The sequence below is a fragment of the Zea mays genome, chromosome 4, assembly GCF_902167145.1.
Source record: "Zea mays cultivar B73 chromosome 4, Zm-B73-REFERENCE-NAM-5.0, whole genome shotgun sequence".
Taxonomy (NCBI): domain Eukaryota; kingdom Viridiplantae; phylum Streptophyta; class Magnoliopsida; order Poales; family Poaceae; genus Zea; species Zea mays.
Genome location: NC_050099.1, coordinates 8,155,668 through 8,175,283, shown reverse-complemented (window position 1 = coordinate 8,175,283; position 19,616 = coordinate 8,155,668). Strand labels below are relative to the sequence as shown.

Here is a 19,616-nt window from a genome sequence, read left to right as displayed (position 1 = left end):
TTTCTTTGCTTCATGGCTGAATAACTGCGCACCACCGAGAAACTTACATAAAATTATCTTTCTAAAATTCATTATTGTCATGTAAAGTGATTTTCTATTGGGTTGTATTCCAAAAAACAGATCTTATTCATCTCTAAACCATCCAGGTTATAGAAAACAAACCAAACACATAGCTTTGACAGCATGAAAAAAAAATCAATTTCTCATATTTGTGGTCTGATGATTAATTGCAGTGGACCACCTGTTACTGTTCCTACGGGACACAAGGTTGACTTGTTACATTTATGATTACATTGGATCAGATAAATTTACTCATGTATTTCTACAACCAAATTGCATCTAGCGGACAATGTTGGCTAGGATAGCACACTGTGGTTACCTCTTCCCTCTGCTTTGTAGAGTATTGGATAGGTTGCTGAGGATTGGATCATTGTTGGGCATGGAAACATAATTAAAGTTGTGGAGGAGAGTGGCAACTGAAAACAGACGAGTAGCTGAGAACAACACTGAAGAAAAACACATCCGTCATGTTGGCAGGAGAAAGTGCACAATCGATGTCCGTGGAACAAATGGCAACATAGTCAATTTCCAAATGCAGCCCAATCCCACATTCCTCTCGAAGCTACAGGTTATATGTAACGGATTATCATTATTTCTCATATTTGGAGATGAGTTGGCTGAAGCGAGCTAACATTGCATATGTGGCAGCAACTCCAAACTGATTCAATATTTAAAAAGAAACATTGTAATCATTTTGCACCTACGCATACTGCGTGCAAACTTTTCTATGGATGTAGTAGGTAGGTAGGGCAAGGTAATAAATGTGTTGAGGTAGGGGTGATAATAGGCTCTAAAAATTTCAGTACACTATGAACTTGAAGGATCATATTATATTAAGATCAGACTCTATTTTTTTTGAACTAAAAATAATTAAAAGCTCAAACGAATCGTGAAGAAACATTTGAATCGTGATCCATTACCACCTCTAATTGTGGGGCTAATAAATTCATATGAATATAAATAATGTGCACGATGTGACTCAAGTACCCTTTGAGCACACTCAACTCCGAACCTCTGCAACCACACCGTTGATTTGTTAGAGAGTGATTTGAGCACGTTCTTGAGCTATGACTGTGTCGTTTTGATTCGTGAGCTCTCTCTTACTCCAGATTTGAGCACGTTCTTGTGTGTGTTTTCTACTCCCCTCCTTACTCCAAATTTGGTTGTAATCATTTGTGTAAGGTGGGAGAGACTTCAATTTGTTGAGATTTCTCACAACAGGATATTGATATAAGGAAGACATCTGTGGCACTCAAGTTTGATATTTGGATCACTTGAGAGGGGTTGAGTGCAACCCTTAACCAAAGGAGGTCACCACAACGTAGAGTAGACATTGGCCGAACCACGGTAAAAATCGTTGTGTCTCTTGTCTATTTTAATTATTGTGATTACTATCTTCCCAAGTTCTCTACTCACTTGCAATATTGCTCCTAAGTTCAATACTCATCTTAAAGGAGCGATCAAGTGAAGAATTCTCATTGCTTCTCTCTTTTCATCCTAACTTGGTTTTAGTTCTCACTAACGCATACTATAAACCAAGTTTGTATTGTTTAGAGTTAATTTTACAGGATCACCTATTCTTCTCTCCTACTCTCAATGTGGTAGAGCTCTTATATATAGATGGTTGTTTGGGATCAAAGTCGGTAACCATTTTGAATTTGTAACCTGATAAGGTCATTCTCCATGCAGAATTTAACTATGCGTTTGATCGAGTAGTAGATCCTATCTGGTGCATAATAGACTTACTTGTACATGATGTAGGATCCAAGTCCACATAGGACTGGACAGTAGATACAATCTAGCGTGTAGTGAACTTGCTTGGGGGTGGTGAGAGTAGTTCTCGAACTGTTGGAGTAGATGAGCTTCCCCCGTGCGTTTTGTATGTTTTGTTTCCTTGCGCTCGAGGAATCGTGTGTGACATAGTTCGACACCATCTCTCCCTCCATTGTTTAGCAGAGCGAACAAAGCTTCAGCGCGCATAGAGTAAAAAGAGATGGTCACCCCGCCTCAGTCCTCTTAAAACTCACCCGTTCAATTTATATATATTAATTAATAAGAGTGGTCACACAGCCCAATCCATAGCTCATCGAAGCCAACGTTCTCATAGTAATTAGTCTCTAGAAAGCTTCACTCCACTCTCAACTCTATCATACGCCTAGATCCCCTTTTTTTGTATTAGCTTCACTCCACTCAACTCTAACATATGGCTTACATACTCATGTCAAGTTTGAATGCTACGTGCCCCAAATCCCCATCTTTTTCTATTCAGGAAATAATGAGTACGTTCATACGCAATACTGAATATCCGAGATCAATCTTACTAGTAGTACAACTTTCCTGCCTCTCTAGTAGTAATCTTATATATGTTGTATCTTCCTGCCTTCCTGGTATCTGCAGATTATTGTTCAAACTGTCGGTAAGCATTTGTAGAACACAACAATACATTTTTATATTCGTTTTAATGGTTGTTTGTTCGTAAATACTGGGAAAAATGAAGACTTTGCAGTTTTCCTTACATTAGAAAAAGAAACATGAGTTAACCATACAATCATTGTGAATTTCCATATTCACTCGTTATTACTGATAGAACACAGGCACTCCAATGGTTTTGTTGGTACTGAATCCATGGATTGTGTCAAACTGAAAACAACAGGGAAGAACAATACTATGTTAATCACTTAATCTTGGTAGATAGTAGTAGTTGTAAGTATTTGCGCTCACAAAAGGAAGGAGAAGCATGTACTACATCTATTCTTGAATATTTGTCGCTCGCTAGTTTATTTTTGAACTAAACGGTGACAAATAAAAAAGAACGGAGGGGGTACTAATTTAAGTTTGTACCCACTAATAGTTATGTACCACTTCATATTTACATTCTCGCTGTAAACTAAACCTTCTTTGTTTCCTCTTATTGCAACAATTTTGCAACTACCAACTACTCCCTCCGTTTCTTTTTATTTGTCGCTGGATATCCGTTTCTTTTTATTTGTCGCTGGATAGTGTAAAATTGCACTATCCAGCGACAAATAAAAAGAAAAACGGAGGGAGTACTGCATTGCTTGAACACAAAATATGCTAGACAGGAGAGGAATTTGATATAATCTTCTATCATGCCTGAAAGCTATTTTACTTTGGTCCAAATTCTATGCCTAGTTGATTCTGATGGGAAGCCTATTGTGGCATTCACTTACGATCCTGTTAAATTTGGATTGGTTATATGAGTATACTTTACTGATAGGCAATTAAGCTGGAATGTCCTAGATAACGTTCAGATTTGAACCTTAATATAAAGTGAACAGAAACAACTTGCTTAATCAAAGCTTCAACATCACAAACCACTTGAAATTGTTAGACGCAGTCTCTGCAAGCAACAATGAATGATTAATAATTACAATCTTCATGACATTTTGGATAAAACACAAAACAAAATACTGTAGATTTCATTGGAGAAAGCATAGACAAAAAAAAAACTGCAAGTTTAATAGTACAGAAAACGAAATGATACACTATCTCTTTGGTCAGGACCTTTTTTTGTATTGGTAAAGGAGTTATTTGTTCTCTGAAGAATGGGGACATAATACATAACCAAATTGTAGAAATAGAGGCCCCCAAAAGGAATTTTGGCTGGTGAAAGGAAAAACAACCACTGTCGATACCCAATCTGAATATGAACATTCTTATTCCTCGTCATCCTCGTCGTTGTGGAAGCGCAGGTGCCTCCCCTCCGGCAGCAGCAGCCCCCTAGGCATCAGTGCGCCAAGCTCCGCCCTCGTCTCAGTCGCATCTGCCACCTCCTCTCGTCCGATCTCGTCGTCACTATTGATGATGAACCTGGTGTGCTTCCCCTCGAGCTGCGTCAGCCCAGTCTTCTCTTCATCCAACATGGTCATCCTGCCCATCTCATCTCATCCTGCCCGAACCTTTTAGGTACCTTCAAAATACCTTGCAACTTGTTTCTCCTTTCCTCCATCGGCACGGTACCTGGAGATGGTGGTGGTGCCCTCGTGATGTAGTAGGAGGGAGGCTACAACGTCGAACTAGGCAGGGGAAGGGCGCCAACGGCTGATGTCGATGAGCCACCACAGCACCCCACTCTCATCTGTCATCCCCACCCCAAGACAGAGAGAGGAAGCATCGCTCTTCACCTCCACCTCGGCCTTCACCTTCGTCGCCACCGCGACCTTGGTCTGGACACAGATTGAGTCCTTCGCCATCGCCGCCGTAGCCTGGACGCGGATCAGGTCCTCGGTCATCGCCGCCACAGCCTGGACACGGATCTGGGCTGGCTTGGAGCCCCTTCGCACGAAGCTAGAGCTACGGTGTCGACCTCCAAGCACGCTTCCCCCAAACTTTCCTCTTCTGGACGACGCCTCCATCGTCGACCTCCACGGCCTCCAAGCGTGCGTGCTAGAGAGCAAGGAGGAGCAGAGCTGGCGGAGTGGAGGTCGTGGAGAGGGAGCTTGCGGGCGTGGACCGAAGATGGCGCAGCGGTTGCGAGGAGGAAGGCATCGCCGTGTCTAGGGGAAAAAAATTTGCTGCATACCGACTGTAAACCAGAATGTTTGTAGCCCCTCACAAAAAGGAGGCGCAGCAGCAATAACACAACTAAAACGTTACCTGCTGGACCTGCAGGTGGATTCTATCTTTCTTTTTGTAAAGGGCTGCAAACTAGGTAACGTTTTAGTTGTGTTATTGCTGCAGCAGATAACATTAGTTTGCAGCCGACCTGCAGCAATTTTTTTTTTGTCTCGGGAGACCGATGCGAGGGAGCGCTTGTAGGGAGAGGTGGAGGGAGGCCCGCTGGACAGGGAGAGCGACAGAGGGGGACTCGAACGACAGGCTGGGCCAGGGCTAGAGACATGCGGCCTGCTAGGCATGCGACGTGGGACACACCAAATAAGTTGCGGGCTACCGTCATCGTCACGGCTTGCAAAATATAGTACCATACTGACCAATCAACAATTGCGGTATCAACTTATAAGATGTGTTGCTTCAAAAGAAGCAATTGCGGTCAAGTTCTGTCTTGCGAGAGTCTACCCTTGTTGCATATGTTCTATCTTCCTGATATCTCCAGCACGCGGATTAGAGTGTGCAGAACGTGGAATTCAAGATATGCTATTGCTTGCTTATTGCAGCAACACACATTGCGGTCAAGTGCTCTCTTGCCGGAGTCTCTACTCTTGCTGCATATGTTCTATCTTCCTGATATCTGCAGCCTTACGCGTAAGGACAAGTGCACTGCTATTGCTGGCTTATTGCAGGAGTGTGAAGAATGACTCTTGCCAGAGTCTCTACCCTTGTTACATATGTTCTATCTTCCTGATATCTGCAGCGCGCGGATTGGAGTGTGCAGAACAGGGAATGATGAGAATAACAAAAGAAGCAATTGCGGTCAAGTGCTCTTGCAAGAGTCTCTACCCTTGTTGCATATGTTCTATCTTCCTGATATCTACAGCGCGCGGATTGGAGTGTGCAGAACGTGGAATTCATGATGGGAATGGTAGAACAGAGAATGAAAATGGCAGGAGTTGCGACAAGTGCACTGCTATTGCTTGCTTATTGCAGCAACACACATATGTGTGAATGTGTCCTTATATATCCCACGTGGGTACAGAGAAGCCAGGTTTTGTATTTCTATTTTTTAAATTACAGAATGTATGCTAACTATCTTTGGATTTAAAAACACGGCCAAACTAACAAAGAATGGTCAGAGAGAAGAAGCCATAGTGCAATGTACGTGCATTGCGACGGTACATAACACATTTGATATTTGATATTATTGGTTGCATGGATTCGATGGCTGGGCGACACACGATCATTTCTATAAAAATAAATTTAATATCAAAGTAGACAAAGGCACGACCGTCGTGAGCTTGTCGCGTGCCAAAATATTTTTTAACAAAATTCCCTAGGCAACTGCTCATTGCACATGCATGTATAAAACACATACATCAAATATTATATGAATTCATTAATTAACTAAAATAATTTTTAATTTGGTATGGAGGGAGTATTATATACTTGTGACTCTCATTTTGTTTTGTTGAAGCTCACCTTAGACCATAATTTTTAATTTGAAGCCATGGCACCTCCTCAAGGTCGTCATCGGAGAGGCACATGCTCGAACTCTGCAGCCACCTCGACCTCCTAGATCTCAAGGAGGCGACGCGCTCCTCCTCGGAGTCAACGCGGGTCGCGGGTGCCTCCGCCTCGACCGCCACACAAGCGCGTGCCATGGCGCTTCATCATTATACAGGGAGTGCGAGAGCGATGAGATGGTGGAGGTTGAGGACGACGACGATGGGGGGCGACACGGCTTGGTTGGGGAAGGAGGGACCCTGACCATGGGTGGGGTGAATCGCACCAAGCGCCGACTAACTCTCGTGGGCGGTCATTGGGGGTAGGCATCACATGGTGGACGGGAGCTAGGCAGGCATCGCGCCGAGGTTAGGGAGAGGGGGGCGTTTGGGAGAGGCGGCTATCACGGCGGGGATGGCGGGGGTTGGGTCACTGCGCGGGTGTCGGCGAGATCCGTGGGCTGGGAGCCTAGTTCCATTTGCGAGCGTGGGAGGGGGACATAGTAGGCGCATGGTAGAGGTTTGAGACGTGGACGCATTCCTTACACTCTTAATAGAGTAGTAAAGATAAGATGACCTGATCTAAAGGTTCCCCATAGAACCACCTTGAGTTAGCACACAACAAATTAAGAATCATTTGACCACGTAGCCGAAATAAACACCTCTCCCTGAAAAAATGATTTGTTTTTATCTTCTATATACCATCAACACAATATACTTGGCACCGCTAAAAAACCAATTTTAGGAACCAACCCATTTTATTAATACAAGCGGCTTAAAATATATCCATCTCCTCAAATAGTTATTAAATTTCAAAGTTAGTTGGTGCATTCTTGAGACAACTATACAAACACTGTATCTGAAAACAAAAATCATTTCTAGAGGTAGATGAATTACAAGGCCCACTATTATGAAGAAGCTCAGTCAAAATACGGTGGCCCCAACCCTACCGCCATGTCCAACGACCACGTCTTATCTTCTCTACTTATTAGAAACATAGCCACCACCTCCTCTTTTCTAATCTCTCTGCTCTAATCTCTCTGGATTCCTATCATTTCGATGCCAAAATGTAACATCGTCGTCCTCCTTTCTATGAGGTCAATCCTGACTCCTGCCCCAACCGGTGGATCAAATGGCAAGAAAATTCAATGCCCTGATGCAGCCTAATCCTACAGGTTCTCTCGACGAGGGAGGAAATAATTGTTCTCTTAATGCTCCAGACTTGTGTATACTAGCAAACATGTTATGTCAAAGTTATTGGTTCTTCGCGAGGGAGGAGTGAAGGGGTGTCTTGACCTTTATCTCTATATATGCAACTGAGGCACATGAACTCAGTACCCTAGAATGGACATAATTTAGTATACCCTCTGGCTACATATAGCGTGCCACACTGCCACTGAAAATAAACCTATAGCCACTAAAGATAAGTTATTTTTGGTAGGAAACACTTATTTTCGATGGTTTTAGCCACTAAAAGTTTACGAATTTCCTATCATGGTATTTTGATGTAGCCGCCTCAATCCAAAAAAGTGAGGCACTTCTAAAAATATTTTGTGCAGTCTTGTTACCATGGCTGTTGTACCAATGTATATGACATCTTGGGGCCTCAACGCAAGTTTCTCCAGCTTAATCATTGTTGCTTCCGATCGACTCAGAGCTAGCTAGCTCTCCAATGGCTTAGTTTAGCCACAATCTACATCCCCATGGACACCCGCTTCTAGTTTCTCTATGTGTTTGTCAACCTGCATATCCGACGTACTAAGCTATGAACTAAAATACAATTTGGCTAGCAGGATGGGTAATAAGGTACCGCCTAGCTGCAAACATTAATGGTCAACTGAAGCTTTTGGATGGGCATTAGCTGTAAGCACATGACTGGTTTTATGTTGTTTTTATTTTGCTTCATGGCTGAATAATTGTTCACTACCGAGAAACTTACACGAATTTATCTTTCTAAAATTCATTCTTGTCATTTAAAGTGGTTTTTTGTAGTGCTATATTCCGTAAAATAGGCTTTATTCATCGCTAAACCATCTAGGTTATAGGAGACAAACCAAATACATAGCTCTCACAATATGATAAAAACAATTCCTCATATTTGTGGCTAGATGACTGATTACAGCGGACCACCTGTTATTGTTCCTTCCGGGCACAAGGTTAGCTTGTTACTTTTGTGTTTACCATGGATCACATAAATTTACTCATGTATTTTTATGACCAATTTGCATCTGCCGCACAATATATCCCTCTGCTTTGTAGAGTACTAGAATAAAGAGCGCCCTATTGAGGGCTATAGCGGTCGTATGCTAATATTCAATTAGCACAAAAAACAGAAACAACACTTCTAGCTGGACATAAGGAATAATGCTAACCTCTAGTTAGAACAAGTATACAAAAGGGCACCTCCAGGTAGGTTTAAGGTATAGAAATAACTCCATATAAGAGTAGAAGGAAAGGTCACATGCACAATCCTAAGCGAGGTGCATTGGTGTTGGCTGGTAGTTCTCGAAAGCGTAGCACCATGATCCAAGCTAGTCTGAGATAACATTATTAGAACATATATTGAGAAAAGGATATACAAGAGTTTCAGATTCATGTATCCACAAAGGTTACTAAAAAAGAATTTACACCTAAAAAGAAAGAGCTTCCAGCTACAAATATATAATAAAGAAAATATATACATATACAAAAGTGGTAGGCTATTTTCTTTTTGTAAGCAAAACAGCGATGCAATCTGAAAAGGCGATGAGAACTATCAGAAATTTCAAAGGCATACATGGCACATACATGTCATCCATGTTGGCAATATGAATGTGCGCTGTGAAATTGAATACATTCCATTAGTGAAACTGCACTTTTTGCAGACCCACTGTACCAATAAAGGCACTGCTTGTGGTCTTAAAAAGTAAACCCAAACACTCAACCGCATAATACCAGTGTTTGGGAAGTTGCCACCATACCATTAGTGAAATTGCACTTTTGTAAACACTCAATCGAGTGTGTATATGATATTCGGGAGTAGGCTACCAACTATGATTACTTCAAGCAATGTGCAAATTGGCATAAAGACCTTTTCCGAGTAACCAAACAAGGGTAAGTTAGGTTCCACGAGTCTGAATAGACTAATGCAGCCTAGGGTAAGGGAATCAATTGTAGGAGCAACACTTGGAGCGCCAATTCACCAGGTATATATCGGATGCCGAAACTTCTCTTTGGTTAACAATAAACTGTTTCAACATATGCATCAGTAGAGAAGAAAGACAGGTCAGGGTGGCAAATATGCCTAACTGTCAAGTGGACGTTATATTATGACTTATTTACTGATACCGTTATCAAATAAACACGTGGGGGTTAGTTGTTTTGGTAAAATGGTAGATAAAACAAAGAAGAGGCTGCAGCCATGTAAGGGGAAGGATACGACATCAGGTGTAGACTCATCTTAACAGACCCTTATCTTAGGACCCTTCATAAATATACCATGAGGATGTATGTATAGTTTAAAGGAAGGGGTACATCAGCAAATGGACACAATCAGAGCTAAACTCTTGTGGCAAAGGGCCAATGAGAAATCAGAATATCATATGGTCAAGTGGGAGAACAAGTGCTAATGCCTTGTTTGCTATGAGAGGGTGATTCTGATATACCATTTTGTAGACAGTTTTCCCTTCTTTTAATTTGAAAGACCCGTGAATATTGATTGAAATCATGCAAAGGAGCTAGACGCAGACTATAGACAATTTACCCTTCTCTCAGTTTGTAGTCAATTTTCCTTTTTTGACGTGTTCGGGCGCTAGATGCGAGCTGCAAAGGCTGCAGATCATTTGGTTTGGTTTCTTGACTGTAGGATACAATAGTGCATGTTTATCAGGCTTAAACCCTCGACAACACCGCTCACAAGATGAAGGACCACCTGTACACATTCTTATCTGTCTTTCTAACCCACACCTCTATTTGTATGTATGTGAGTCTTTAATCTGCAGACCGCTATCTAGACTTTGAAAAATGTGAAGTGAATTATACTGCAATTTCATTTAGTTTTTTTTTCTGTAAAAAATGGACCCAACATAGATTTCTGTTTCATAATGTCAACAACTAAATCAGCTGCATAATATTCTCGTGAGCCTATTTATCAAATTGTTGATATTAGTTTGCTGGCCTCTTCATGAAAGGCTAATGTCTCAACACATTTTATAGACATTTTTTATTCCCAGACTACTTGATGAGGCACCAGAACGGTGGAAGAGCGTCTTATGTTCTAGATAAGCTAGAAAATACAAAGCCAAGTAAGAAGTAAAATACAAACTATGCATCGATTTAGATCTGGTGGCAACAATGTAGTAAAAAAGTATGGCTCAAGTTTTGTATTGTTTCTCACAGATGACAGCATCACCAATTAGTTGAGGATTGGCACGTTGCAAGCCATGATTTAATCAAGGAAATGGATGGCCATCTAGTTTGGGGCTCAACAAACTACATCATCTGTCATCCAGAATCAAAACCCTGTACTGAAAGGGAACACAACTGCAGTAGCCGAAGCCACGCAGCTTGCATCCTAAGGCTAGCAAGCCGGATGTCTAAAAAACATTAAACTTGGCATAAGATATAAGTTGTATATAAACAGATAAATTTCAAGCCTGCCAAGTGTGTTAGCTGTACAATAAAATAAAGTATCTGTCCTAGCAACAGTCAACATTGCTAGACTGCGAGGTGCTGGTGTTGCCTTGTTTGTTCAGACAACCCAGATTATAAATCTCGATGACAGTAGAACACTGTTACATGCTTTGTTACACGTTGTCCTGTGTTCAACAAGCTATCAAAATTACAGGATTTGGGCACTCAAGATACAATAAAAAATGTTTCTGTTATTGAAATACATTCAATGCCACCAAATAGCCAAAACCTTTTGCAACATTTTAATTTTATCATAGCAAAAATAGAAGACAACTTCACAAAGCGAAGAGAGAACAGGGCGTGTAGGAGAAGCTGGGAGAAGGTACTGACCGAGAACAGGGTCGGCGCCCATGCCGTGGCTCTATTGAACTGTGGACGACGTGCGCAGCCGTGAGGCGACGGTTTCGGCGACGATGTCCACGCAGCGGGCCGCATCCTCTGCTCGCTGCAGCTGCGCGTGGGTCCACGCGGAGCCGTGGCCCACCACACCAGCGATAGTGTAATCTGCGCAGCGACACGGTGATGGCAGCGGGCTCCCGGCGCCGGCTTCTTGGAAAAGATGTCGGTCCAGCGCTTCGACCCTCCTCCTCCGCTAGCGTTTGGCGGTACCGGGGAAGTCATCGAGGCCGTAGGCGGCGCGACGGTCGCAAGAAGGGATGCTTCCCCTAGCTACGGCTCCAGCTCCGGCTCCGCGACGGGCACGAATTGGCTGATGCCGCTGCCTTTCTTCCTGGACTCCGGCTTCGGTGGGAGGATGGGAAGCGGGAGGAGCACCCCGCCAGCGAAGAGCTCGTCGGCGCAGGAGGGCGAGGCGGCGGGGTTGGGGTAGAGCGGCCAGAACTCGAACTCCGGGGAGGAGGATGCGCTACTCCTCGCCTCGGGGGCGTCCATGGCTGCCTGGGGGTGGGAGGAGCCGGCCTCTCTCTGCTTGCTCCGATTGCTTCAGCTGCCTGCGAGAAGCAAGGTGGAAGACTGGAAGGGAGGTGAGGAGAGGGAATGGCAGAGGTGGCAGCGCGCGACTTTTGACAGTGCTGCTCCCGTGGCTCTAAATCCCCGACGGCACTGTGGCCGAAGATCTGGAAGTGAGAAACAGAGGAGAAGGAGGCTTACCATCTCGAAGCTATTGCCGTGGTACTCAAAGGAAGCATAGTGTTTCTTCTGCTTCTTCCCCTTGCCAGTGCTCTTGACCGGTTCCCCTACAGCACGGGCACCGCCTCCGTGTTCTCCTCCTCGCGAGGATCCTCCGCCTGCGGCTCCACCTCATTGGGCTCCTCATCCTCGCTCCTCGGATCGTGGCGGCGTCTGGGCCATCCCCAGCGGCGGTGGGTCTTCGTTTCGGCCACATGTTCGCACTGCTCCACCTCCTCGCGGTGTGGCCGGGACCAATGCACGGAGGCGGGGCTCGCGGTGGCCGGGGGGAAATAGAGGGAGGTGGAGGAGAGGGGCTGGCAGCGGAAGGGGCAGTGGCGAAAGGAGCGAGCGGAGGAGGAGGAGGCCTAGAGCGTGCTCATGGCAGCTGAGCACAGGAGAAGAGGGACGGTGTGGGAGAGAAGTGGAGAACACGGTCACACGGAACCGTTCAGGCGCTCACAGCTCTATTGGATGAATGTTTCGGTTCCACGATCAATGTTTCGGTTCCGCGATCAACTTGGCCACGCGTCGACTGGTGGCTGTAAGCCCGCGGAATGCGGACAGAGCTTCAAAAGGGGTCAAGTTTTAAGAAAGTAAAGTTTTAAGAAAGTAGATTGGATAGGTTGTTGAGGATCAAATCGCTGTTGGGCATGGAAACATCACAAAAGTTGTTGAGGAGAGTAGCAACTAAAAACAGAAGAGTAGCTGAAAACAACAGTGAAGATGAACACATCCGTCATGTGAACAGGAGAATATGCACTATCGCTGTCCGTGGTACAAATGGCAACATAGTCAATTTTCGAATGCAGCCCAATTCCAAAGTCCTCTCAAACCTACAGGTTCTCTTTGACGGAGGATCTTTATCTCTCATGCTTGGAGATGAGTTGGCTAAAGCGAGCTCCAAACTTATTTAGTATGTAAAGTCATTGGAAACATTTTGTACATAGGGCTTTACTAACTTTTCTGTTGATGTAGTAGGTAGGAAGGGCAAAACAATAAATGTGTTGTGGGTAGGGATAGTAATAGGCTCTAAATTTTGCATTATAAAATTTAAGGATCAGATTATATTAGGACCAAACTCTACTTTTTCATTTTGAACTAAAATTAATTAAAAACTCAAATGAATCGTAAAGAAACATTAGAATCGTGGTTCATTACCACCTCTAGTTCTAGAGCTAATAGAGTCATAGGAATATAAATAATGTGCAAAAAAAATATAAGACAACCAATATGATAATGCCAGTTTGGGCCTTCATTTTTACCCTTTTAGTCCCATTAACTCCTTCGGGATACAACATAAGTAGCAAGTGAAGACATATGAGTAGCTGAAAATAGCACCGAAGAGAAACACATCCGTCAGTGAGCAGGAGAAAGTGCACAATCGCTGTCCGTGGAATAAATGGCAACATAGTCAATTTTCGAATGCAGCTCAATCCCACAGTCCTCTCAAAGCTACATGTTATTTGTGATGGAGGATCATTATTTCTCATATTTAGAGATGAGTAAGCGAGGTAACATTGCATCTGTGGCAGCAACTCCAAACTGTTTCGGTATTTAAAAAGAAACATTGTAAATATTTTGCACACATACGCGTACAATGTGCAGACTTTTCTGTGGATGTAGTAGCTAGGTAGGAAGGGCAAAACAATAAATGTGTTGTTGGTAGGGGTGGTAATGAGCTCTAAATTTTAGGGGTTGTTTGAATGCATTAGAACTAATAGTTAACTACAAAAATTAGATGAGATATCAAAGCAATATAGCTAATAGTTCAACTATTAGCTACTAGTAAATTAGCTACTAGTTAACTAGCTATTAGTTAGCTAGCTAATTCTATGAGCAATTTTTAGCCAACTAACTATTAGCTCTAGCGCATTTAAACACCCCCTTAGTATACTATAAAATTTAAAGATCAGATTATGTTAGGATCTGACTCTATTTTTATTTATTTTTAAACTAAATTAATTAAAGCCTCAAACGAATCGTGAAGAAATATTTGAATCATGATTTATTATCACCTCTAGTTGTGGGGCTAATAGAGTCACATGAATATAAATGATGTGCACAAATAAATATATAAGACAACCAATATGATAACGTTAGTTTGAGCCTTCGTTTTTACTCTTTAGTACAACTATTAGCTAGTGTATTTGGATGTCTTTAGCTAATTTTAGCCACTAACTATTAGCTCTAGTGCATTTAAACTCCCCTCTAAAGACATAAAATGTATCATATCATAGATGCTTTCATGACTCCATGCTAAAACATAAAATGTATCATCCTAAACACTCTATGCTTTCTTCACTCCATGCTTTCTTCACTGTTGGTTATCCGCACACCTCCATTGCTTTCGTGATTCAAGTTAAAAAATATTGGCCCAAGCTACACAGTGGTTTCAGTATAAACATGAACTATAATATTTAGTAAAATTAAAACCTAGTTGTTGTCCTAGAAACACACGTCTGATACATTACAAATATAGAAATTGGAACAATGCAATATATACGATGTTATTATCAGTTAAGACTGACAAGATAATGCTAGGTATTTTTTGCACATCTTTCATGGCCTTGATGCCAAATTAGATCGCAAATGAGCCATAGCCACCGAAAATAATAAACTTATTTTTTATGGCCATGCCATAGCCAATGGAAACAATAAACTTATTTTGGATGGTCCGGCAATAGTCACCGAAAATTGTCTTATTTTCTATGGCCACACCATAGCCGCTGAACATACGGTTATTTTCAGCTGCTTTTTTGGAGGTCACGGAAACTTAGTATAGTCGCTAAAATTTCTAAATTTCCTACAGTGTGCAGGGTTGATTTAAAACTTTGCTAATTCAAACAAATATAACTGCCGCACGTCTGATATCGGACATGAAGGGATCGAGAGTTACATTTTGTATAGACTCTTATATGCTCTTGTATCCAAGAGCAGGGATAAAAAAACGATACAGAAATTTCATCATCATTCATGCCAAAGGGATTCATGTACAAATAATAAAATATGCAATTCACATGTCAGGATTTTTTAATGACCGGACTAGAAAGCCATATTAGGCTTCGTTCGGTTCTACCCATCCAGGCTGGGATGAGGCTGGATTGGGCTCCAATCCAGGTTATATTCCAAGCCCATGAAAAAATCCAGGTTCCAACATTTTTGGTGTTCGGTTAAGCCCACTGGAATTCGAGCCCATGGATCTGGATTTTTTTTTGCGACAGTAGATTCTGGATTGGAGCCATGACTCCTAGGGTCTGGAAACAAACCACGGAGCCGTGACCGAGGGGAGCGGCGGCGGCGCAAGGTGTCTTCCTCTCCGTCGCCGGCAACGTCGACACCGCTGGCAAGCTTCTCTCCGGTTCGATCCTTTCTCATCTGCTCTCTACCCCTCTCTCTATCCTTGTCCGGTTGGAGGTCGTCGTCCTCAACGCCCTCTCTCTATCTTTCACATTTGGCGCTCGAGCGTCTTGGTCTTCCAGCGGGCGCGACGGTTCTGGAACCAGACGACGACCTGACGCGGCTGCAGGGCGAGGTCGCGCGCGATGAGGTCGCCGCGCGCCCGCCGGCCACTGCCAGGGCCAGCTTGTCCTCGTCCTCGTTCATCTCGGCCTCGTCGTCGGGCTCCATCTTCCGCGCCGGCAGGGCCTCTTCCACCGCGAACGTCAGCTTCTCCCCTGCAATAGGCGTATGCAGTTAGCTAGTACGGACGCTCGAATTCCGCAGGAAACCGTTCTTTCTGCAGCTTTGTGGCAGCAAGCTAACTGCTAATCAAATGCAAAAATGGAATGCAATCGTCCAGCTTCTTCTCTTGTGCAAACTGCAAGACAATCGTTGCTTTTCTTTCCCCAATCCTACAGGGTGTGGTAGTGTAGCTGCCTGACTGCCTGAGTAGTAGGAGTACACTTCAGGTAGGAATTGTACTATATATAGTTCTTATCTCTGGGCTTCAGTAGTTCAGTACATGGAATTTCCCTCTTTTCTAAATTGTATTCTCTCATTCTTGTGTTGCAGAAATGAGCCAGCAGCTGCATTCTCTTTTCTGCATGTAATGAGCCAGCATATTTTTTGTACACGAACTAGATCACCTGCATGGAATTGTACTATAGTTCTTCAGCAGCTTTTTTTCGTTGCATTTCAAACAGCCCTGCTTGTTATTTTATCCTCTAGGACCATAGTTTGATTCTATAGTTTCATACGATGAAAAAGACAGATGGTTCATGTATCTCTCCACATGATGATTATCTAATATGATTAGTACCTCTCCATACGATGATTGCTTAATATGTTTCTCTCTTATTCTTTTGCAAAAAAAGAGATATTATGACTATATGGTTATATATATATGGGGGTTAAATATTAGAGTATTAATGGCATCTCCTTTTTATTTTCTAGGTACAATAATCCGTTCTTACTGATGTTTATATGAACCAATAATTTATTTATTTTCAGGTTCTCCCTGCTCCAGTAAGAGTAGGCGAGGACGAGCCTCCCCCATCCTGGGTGTTGGTGCCTGACCCATTTTCTCAAGGTACTAGCCAAAACCTAAAGAATTTGAATTATATGAACAACATAACTAGCTTTAGTAATTAGTTTTCCTTATGTCTCTTGATGCTACTTTTAGTTTTGCTATGGACATGAGCAATAGAGATCACATTAGGAGGAGGGAGGAGGATGATGATGACCTCTTCCTTTTGATTCTCCCTTCCCTACATCTCTTGGGCTATCTTGGACGTAGTAAAAAGAAACTGAGGCATACATCAGCGCTGACCGGGGAGGAAAAGGTTCGAGAGCTACTTGAAGGCCATATCAAGAACTGCAGGGTATCATTTAGAATGGAACCTTTCATTTTCAAATCCTTGGCCAACTATCTTAGAATGGAAGGATTGGTTAAAGATACAAAAATCAAAGTTGAGGAAAAACTTGGGTTCTTCTTATTCATGATTAGCCACAATGCGACATTTGAAGATCTCCAAGTCTTTTTTGGTCATAGCAATGATACATTTCACCGTGTCATCAAACATTTCTTCGACATTGTTATCCCTGGCCTTAGCATGCGGTTCCTAAAGCCTCCTTCCAATCAAGTTCATCCAAAAATTCATGGAGACAACCGATTTTATCCATACTTCAAGGTGACTTCTTTTAACTCTTATGTGTCCATCTTAGAACATCCTCAATATTAGATCTTAGAAGATCGTTTCTTTTTTTCTTTTTTGCAGAATTGCATAGGTTCAATAGATGGAACCCATGTTCCAGTATCAATGTCACCTGATCAAGCCGCACCATTCAGGAATAGAAAAGGGACTCTTAGCCAAAACGTGATGGTTGTGTGTGATTTTGACCTTAACATAACTTATGTGTCAGCTGGATGGGAAGGATCAGCAACAGATTCAATGGTTCTCAGATCTGCAATGACCAATTCTATAGGAAAGTTTCAAGTACCTTCCGGGAAGTTCTACCTAGTAGATGGTGGTTATGCCAATACAACTTCCTTTCTTGCGCCTTATCGTGGGGTTAGGTACCACTTGAAAGAGTTTGGTCGTGGCCACCGAAGACCTCAAAATCATAAGGAGTTATATAATCATCGCCATGCTGTTTTAAGAAATCATGTAGAGAGGGCTTTGGGTGTCATAAAGAAGAGATTTCCAATCCTCAAAGTTGCTACCTTTCACAAAATGGAAAACCAAGCAAAAATACCTTTAGCTACTGCAGTCTTTCATAACTTGATTCGGTCACTAAATGGTGATGAGAGGTGGCTAGATAATGATCAAGGAAATATCAATCCACAAACTTTTGTGAACCTACCTGATGGAGACCAAGGAAATGATGAGGGAAATTTGGAAGGGAATAACTTAAGAGATACAATAGCATATCATATGTGGTCTGACTACCAACAGCGCAGAAATTAGTGAATATTTCTATGTTAAATAAATGTGTTATTTCTATATTGTAGATAAGATGTTCAGAGGTTCTCCTAAGATAGTAGCTTTATCTAAAGCTGCTCAAAAGAAGGCTTCTCCTAAAGCTGCAACAACAAAGAAATGTGGCGGTAATAATGTCAAATTTATTTGATAAAAGCTTTTACATGATTTGTTCATGGTTGACATTTATATGATTATATGTGCCTCAATTTTTAATTTTAGGTGGTGTTGAGAGAGCTGCATGGAATGTTGAATTGGAGAAGAGTCTTGTTGACTTGTTGTTTGAACACAACATGCCTCCATATAGGGCTCAAAATGGGTGGAGTCCAGATGCTTGGAATAAAATAGTTTCTGAATTCCACAAGAAGCATGAATATGTTACATTCAACAAGATCCAAATTCAGGAAAAGGAGAGGGAATTGAAAAGGGAATACAAGATATTGAAGGAGGCAAGAAAACAAAGTGGAGTTTCTTGGAATGAAAAAAGATGCATGATCATTGCTGAACCAACGATATGGGACAACATTATCACTGTAAGAAGCATATGCTTTACCTTGTAGCGAAGTTGGTCATGCAAGGTTCTTAAAATAACTGATTTTAAATCATATCAGAAGTTCTTTTAATTTCAGTAAATTATCACTGTATTGAAAAAGATGCATAATATTTTGCAGCATGCTGCTGCTGCTAAAGAGTATGCTGCTACTAGTACAGTTTGGTGCCTGAGTAAATTACCACTGTTGTTTCAATTTTCTGGTAGCCCAGAATTTAGCAGCATGTTCTTATTGTTTCAAAAGAACAATTTCAGTTTCATTGCAGACATGCTAAAGAGTATCTGCTAGTTTTATGAAATGGTCTTGTGTTCACATTGCAGACATTTCCTAGAGCTAAGAAGTTCCGCAAGAAGTCTTTTCCTCTCTTTGATGCCTTGGGTGAATTATATGATGGTCACATCGCACAAGGGACTTGGAACATTACCTCTACTCAACCAGTACAAAATTCTAATGATGGAGAGCAACTAAAAACCATAGAAGTGGAAGATGAAGATACTAATGAACCAGAAGAAGATGCAAGAATAGAACAAGATGAAGATATAGTAATTGTTGAAAGGGTTGAACAGAGGTTACCTAAAAGGTCAGGTGCACCAACTGTCAATCAAGAGAAGGAGACAAAAAGAGTGAGGAAAGATGCACTAGAAGGGCTGATAGGGAGGTACCTTGATGTGAAAACGAAGCAAGTTGCAGATGAGGCTGCACAATCAGCAAAAGTAAAGGATGTTGCTCAAGATAATGATTTTTCTATCAAGAGGTGTATTTCTGTTCTTAAGACTATGGATATGACAAGAGATGAGAAGGTCAAAGCAGCTGAGGTGTTCAACATACCAAATTACAGGGAAACATTTATTTGTTTCAATGATGATGAGCCAGAAGTCGCTCTCCTTTGGCTAAGAGGGAAGATGGATAAACTCTAAAGGTAAGATTCCCAATATCTCCGATTGGCTATCTGTTTCGAGTGATGGCTGCCACTGTGGCTGCAAAATTTTCTCTATTCAGCATTGTACTCTGTTCTGGTCATGTTGATCATGCTGTTCAGTTTGGTACTCTGTTTTGATCAATTTAGCTGCAAAATCAGTTTTGGTCAGTTTCATAGTACTTTGTTCAGTTTAGTAGCTGATTATGTTGATCATGCTGTGCCCTTAAGAACACCTCAAATTATTATCATGAACAGAGTGTCATCAGTTTCATATCAGTTTGGTAGCTGA

The 19,616-nt window shown here is 42.2% G+C and overlaps 2 protein-coding genes across 3 annotated transcripts; one reads left to right on the top strand and one right to left on the bottom strand.

Annotated features, from left to right (window-relative positions):
- Positions 1-3,573: 3,573 nt before the first annotated feature.
- On the bottom strand, positions 3,574-4,594 carry LOC100274773 (uncharacterized). The gene has a single exon (NM_001365095.1). The coding sequence runs from the start codon at positions 3,957-3,959 to the stop codon at positions 3,738-3,740; it is 222 nt and encodes a 73-aa protein (NP_001352024.1). The 5' UTR covers positions 3,960-4,594; the 3' UTR covers positions 3,574-3,737.
- Positions 4,595-17,419: 12,825 nt separating this feature from the next.
- Positions 17,420-19,325, top strand: LOC103645051 (uncharacterized). Of its 2 annotated transcripts, XM_020551801.1 has the most exons (3): positions 17,420-17,470; positions 18,326-18,390; positions 18,729-19,325. In XM_020551801.1, the coding sequence occupies exons 2-3, from the start codon at positions 18,349-18,351 to the stop codon at positions 19,323-19,325; spliced, it is 639 nt and encodes a 212-aa protein (XP_020407390.1). In that variant the 5' UTR covers positions 17,420-17,470; positions 18,326-18,348. The 2 variants fall into 2 exon arrangements, with proteins under 2 accessions (XP_020407390.1, XP_020407389.1); XM_020551800.2 differs by lacking the exon at positions 17,420-17,470 and having other exon boundaries at positions 18,118-18,390.
- Positions 19,326-19,616: the final 291 nt, after the last annotated feature.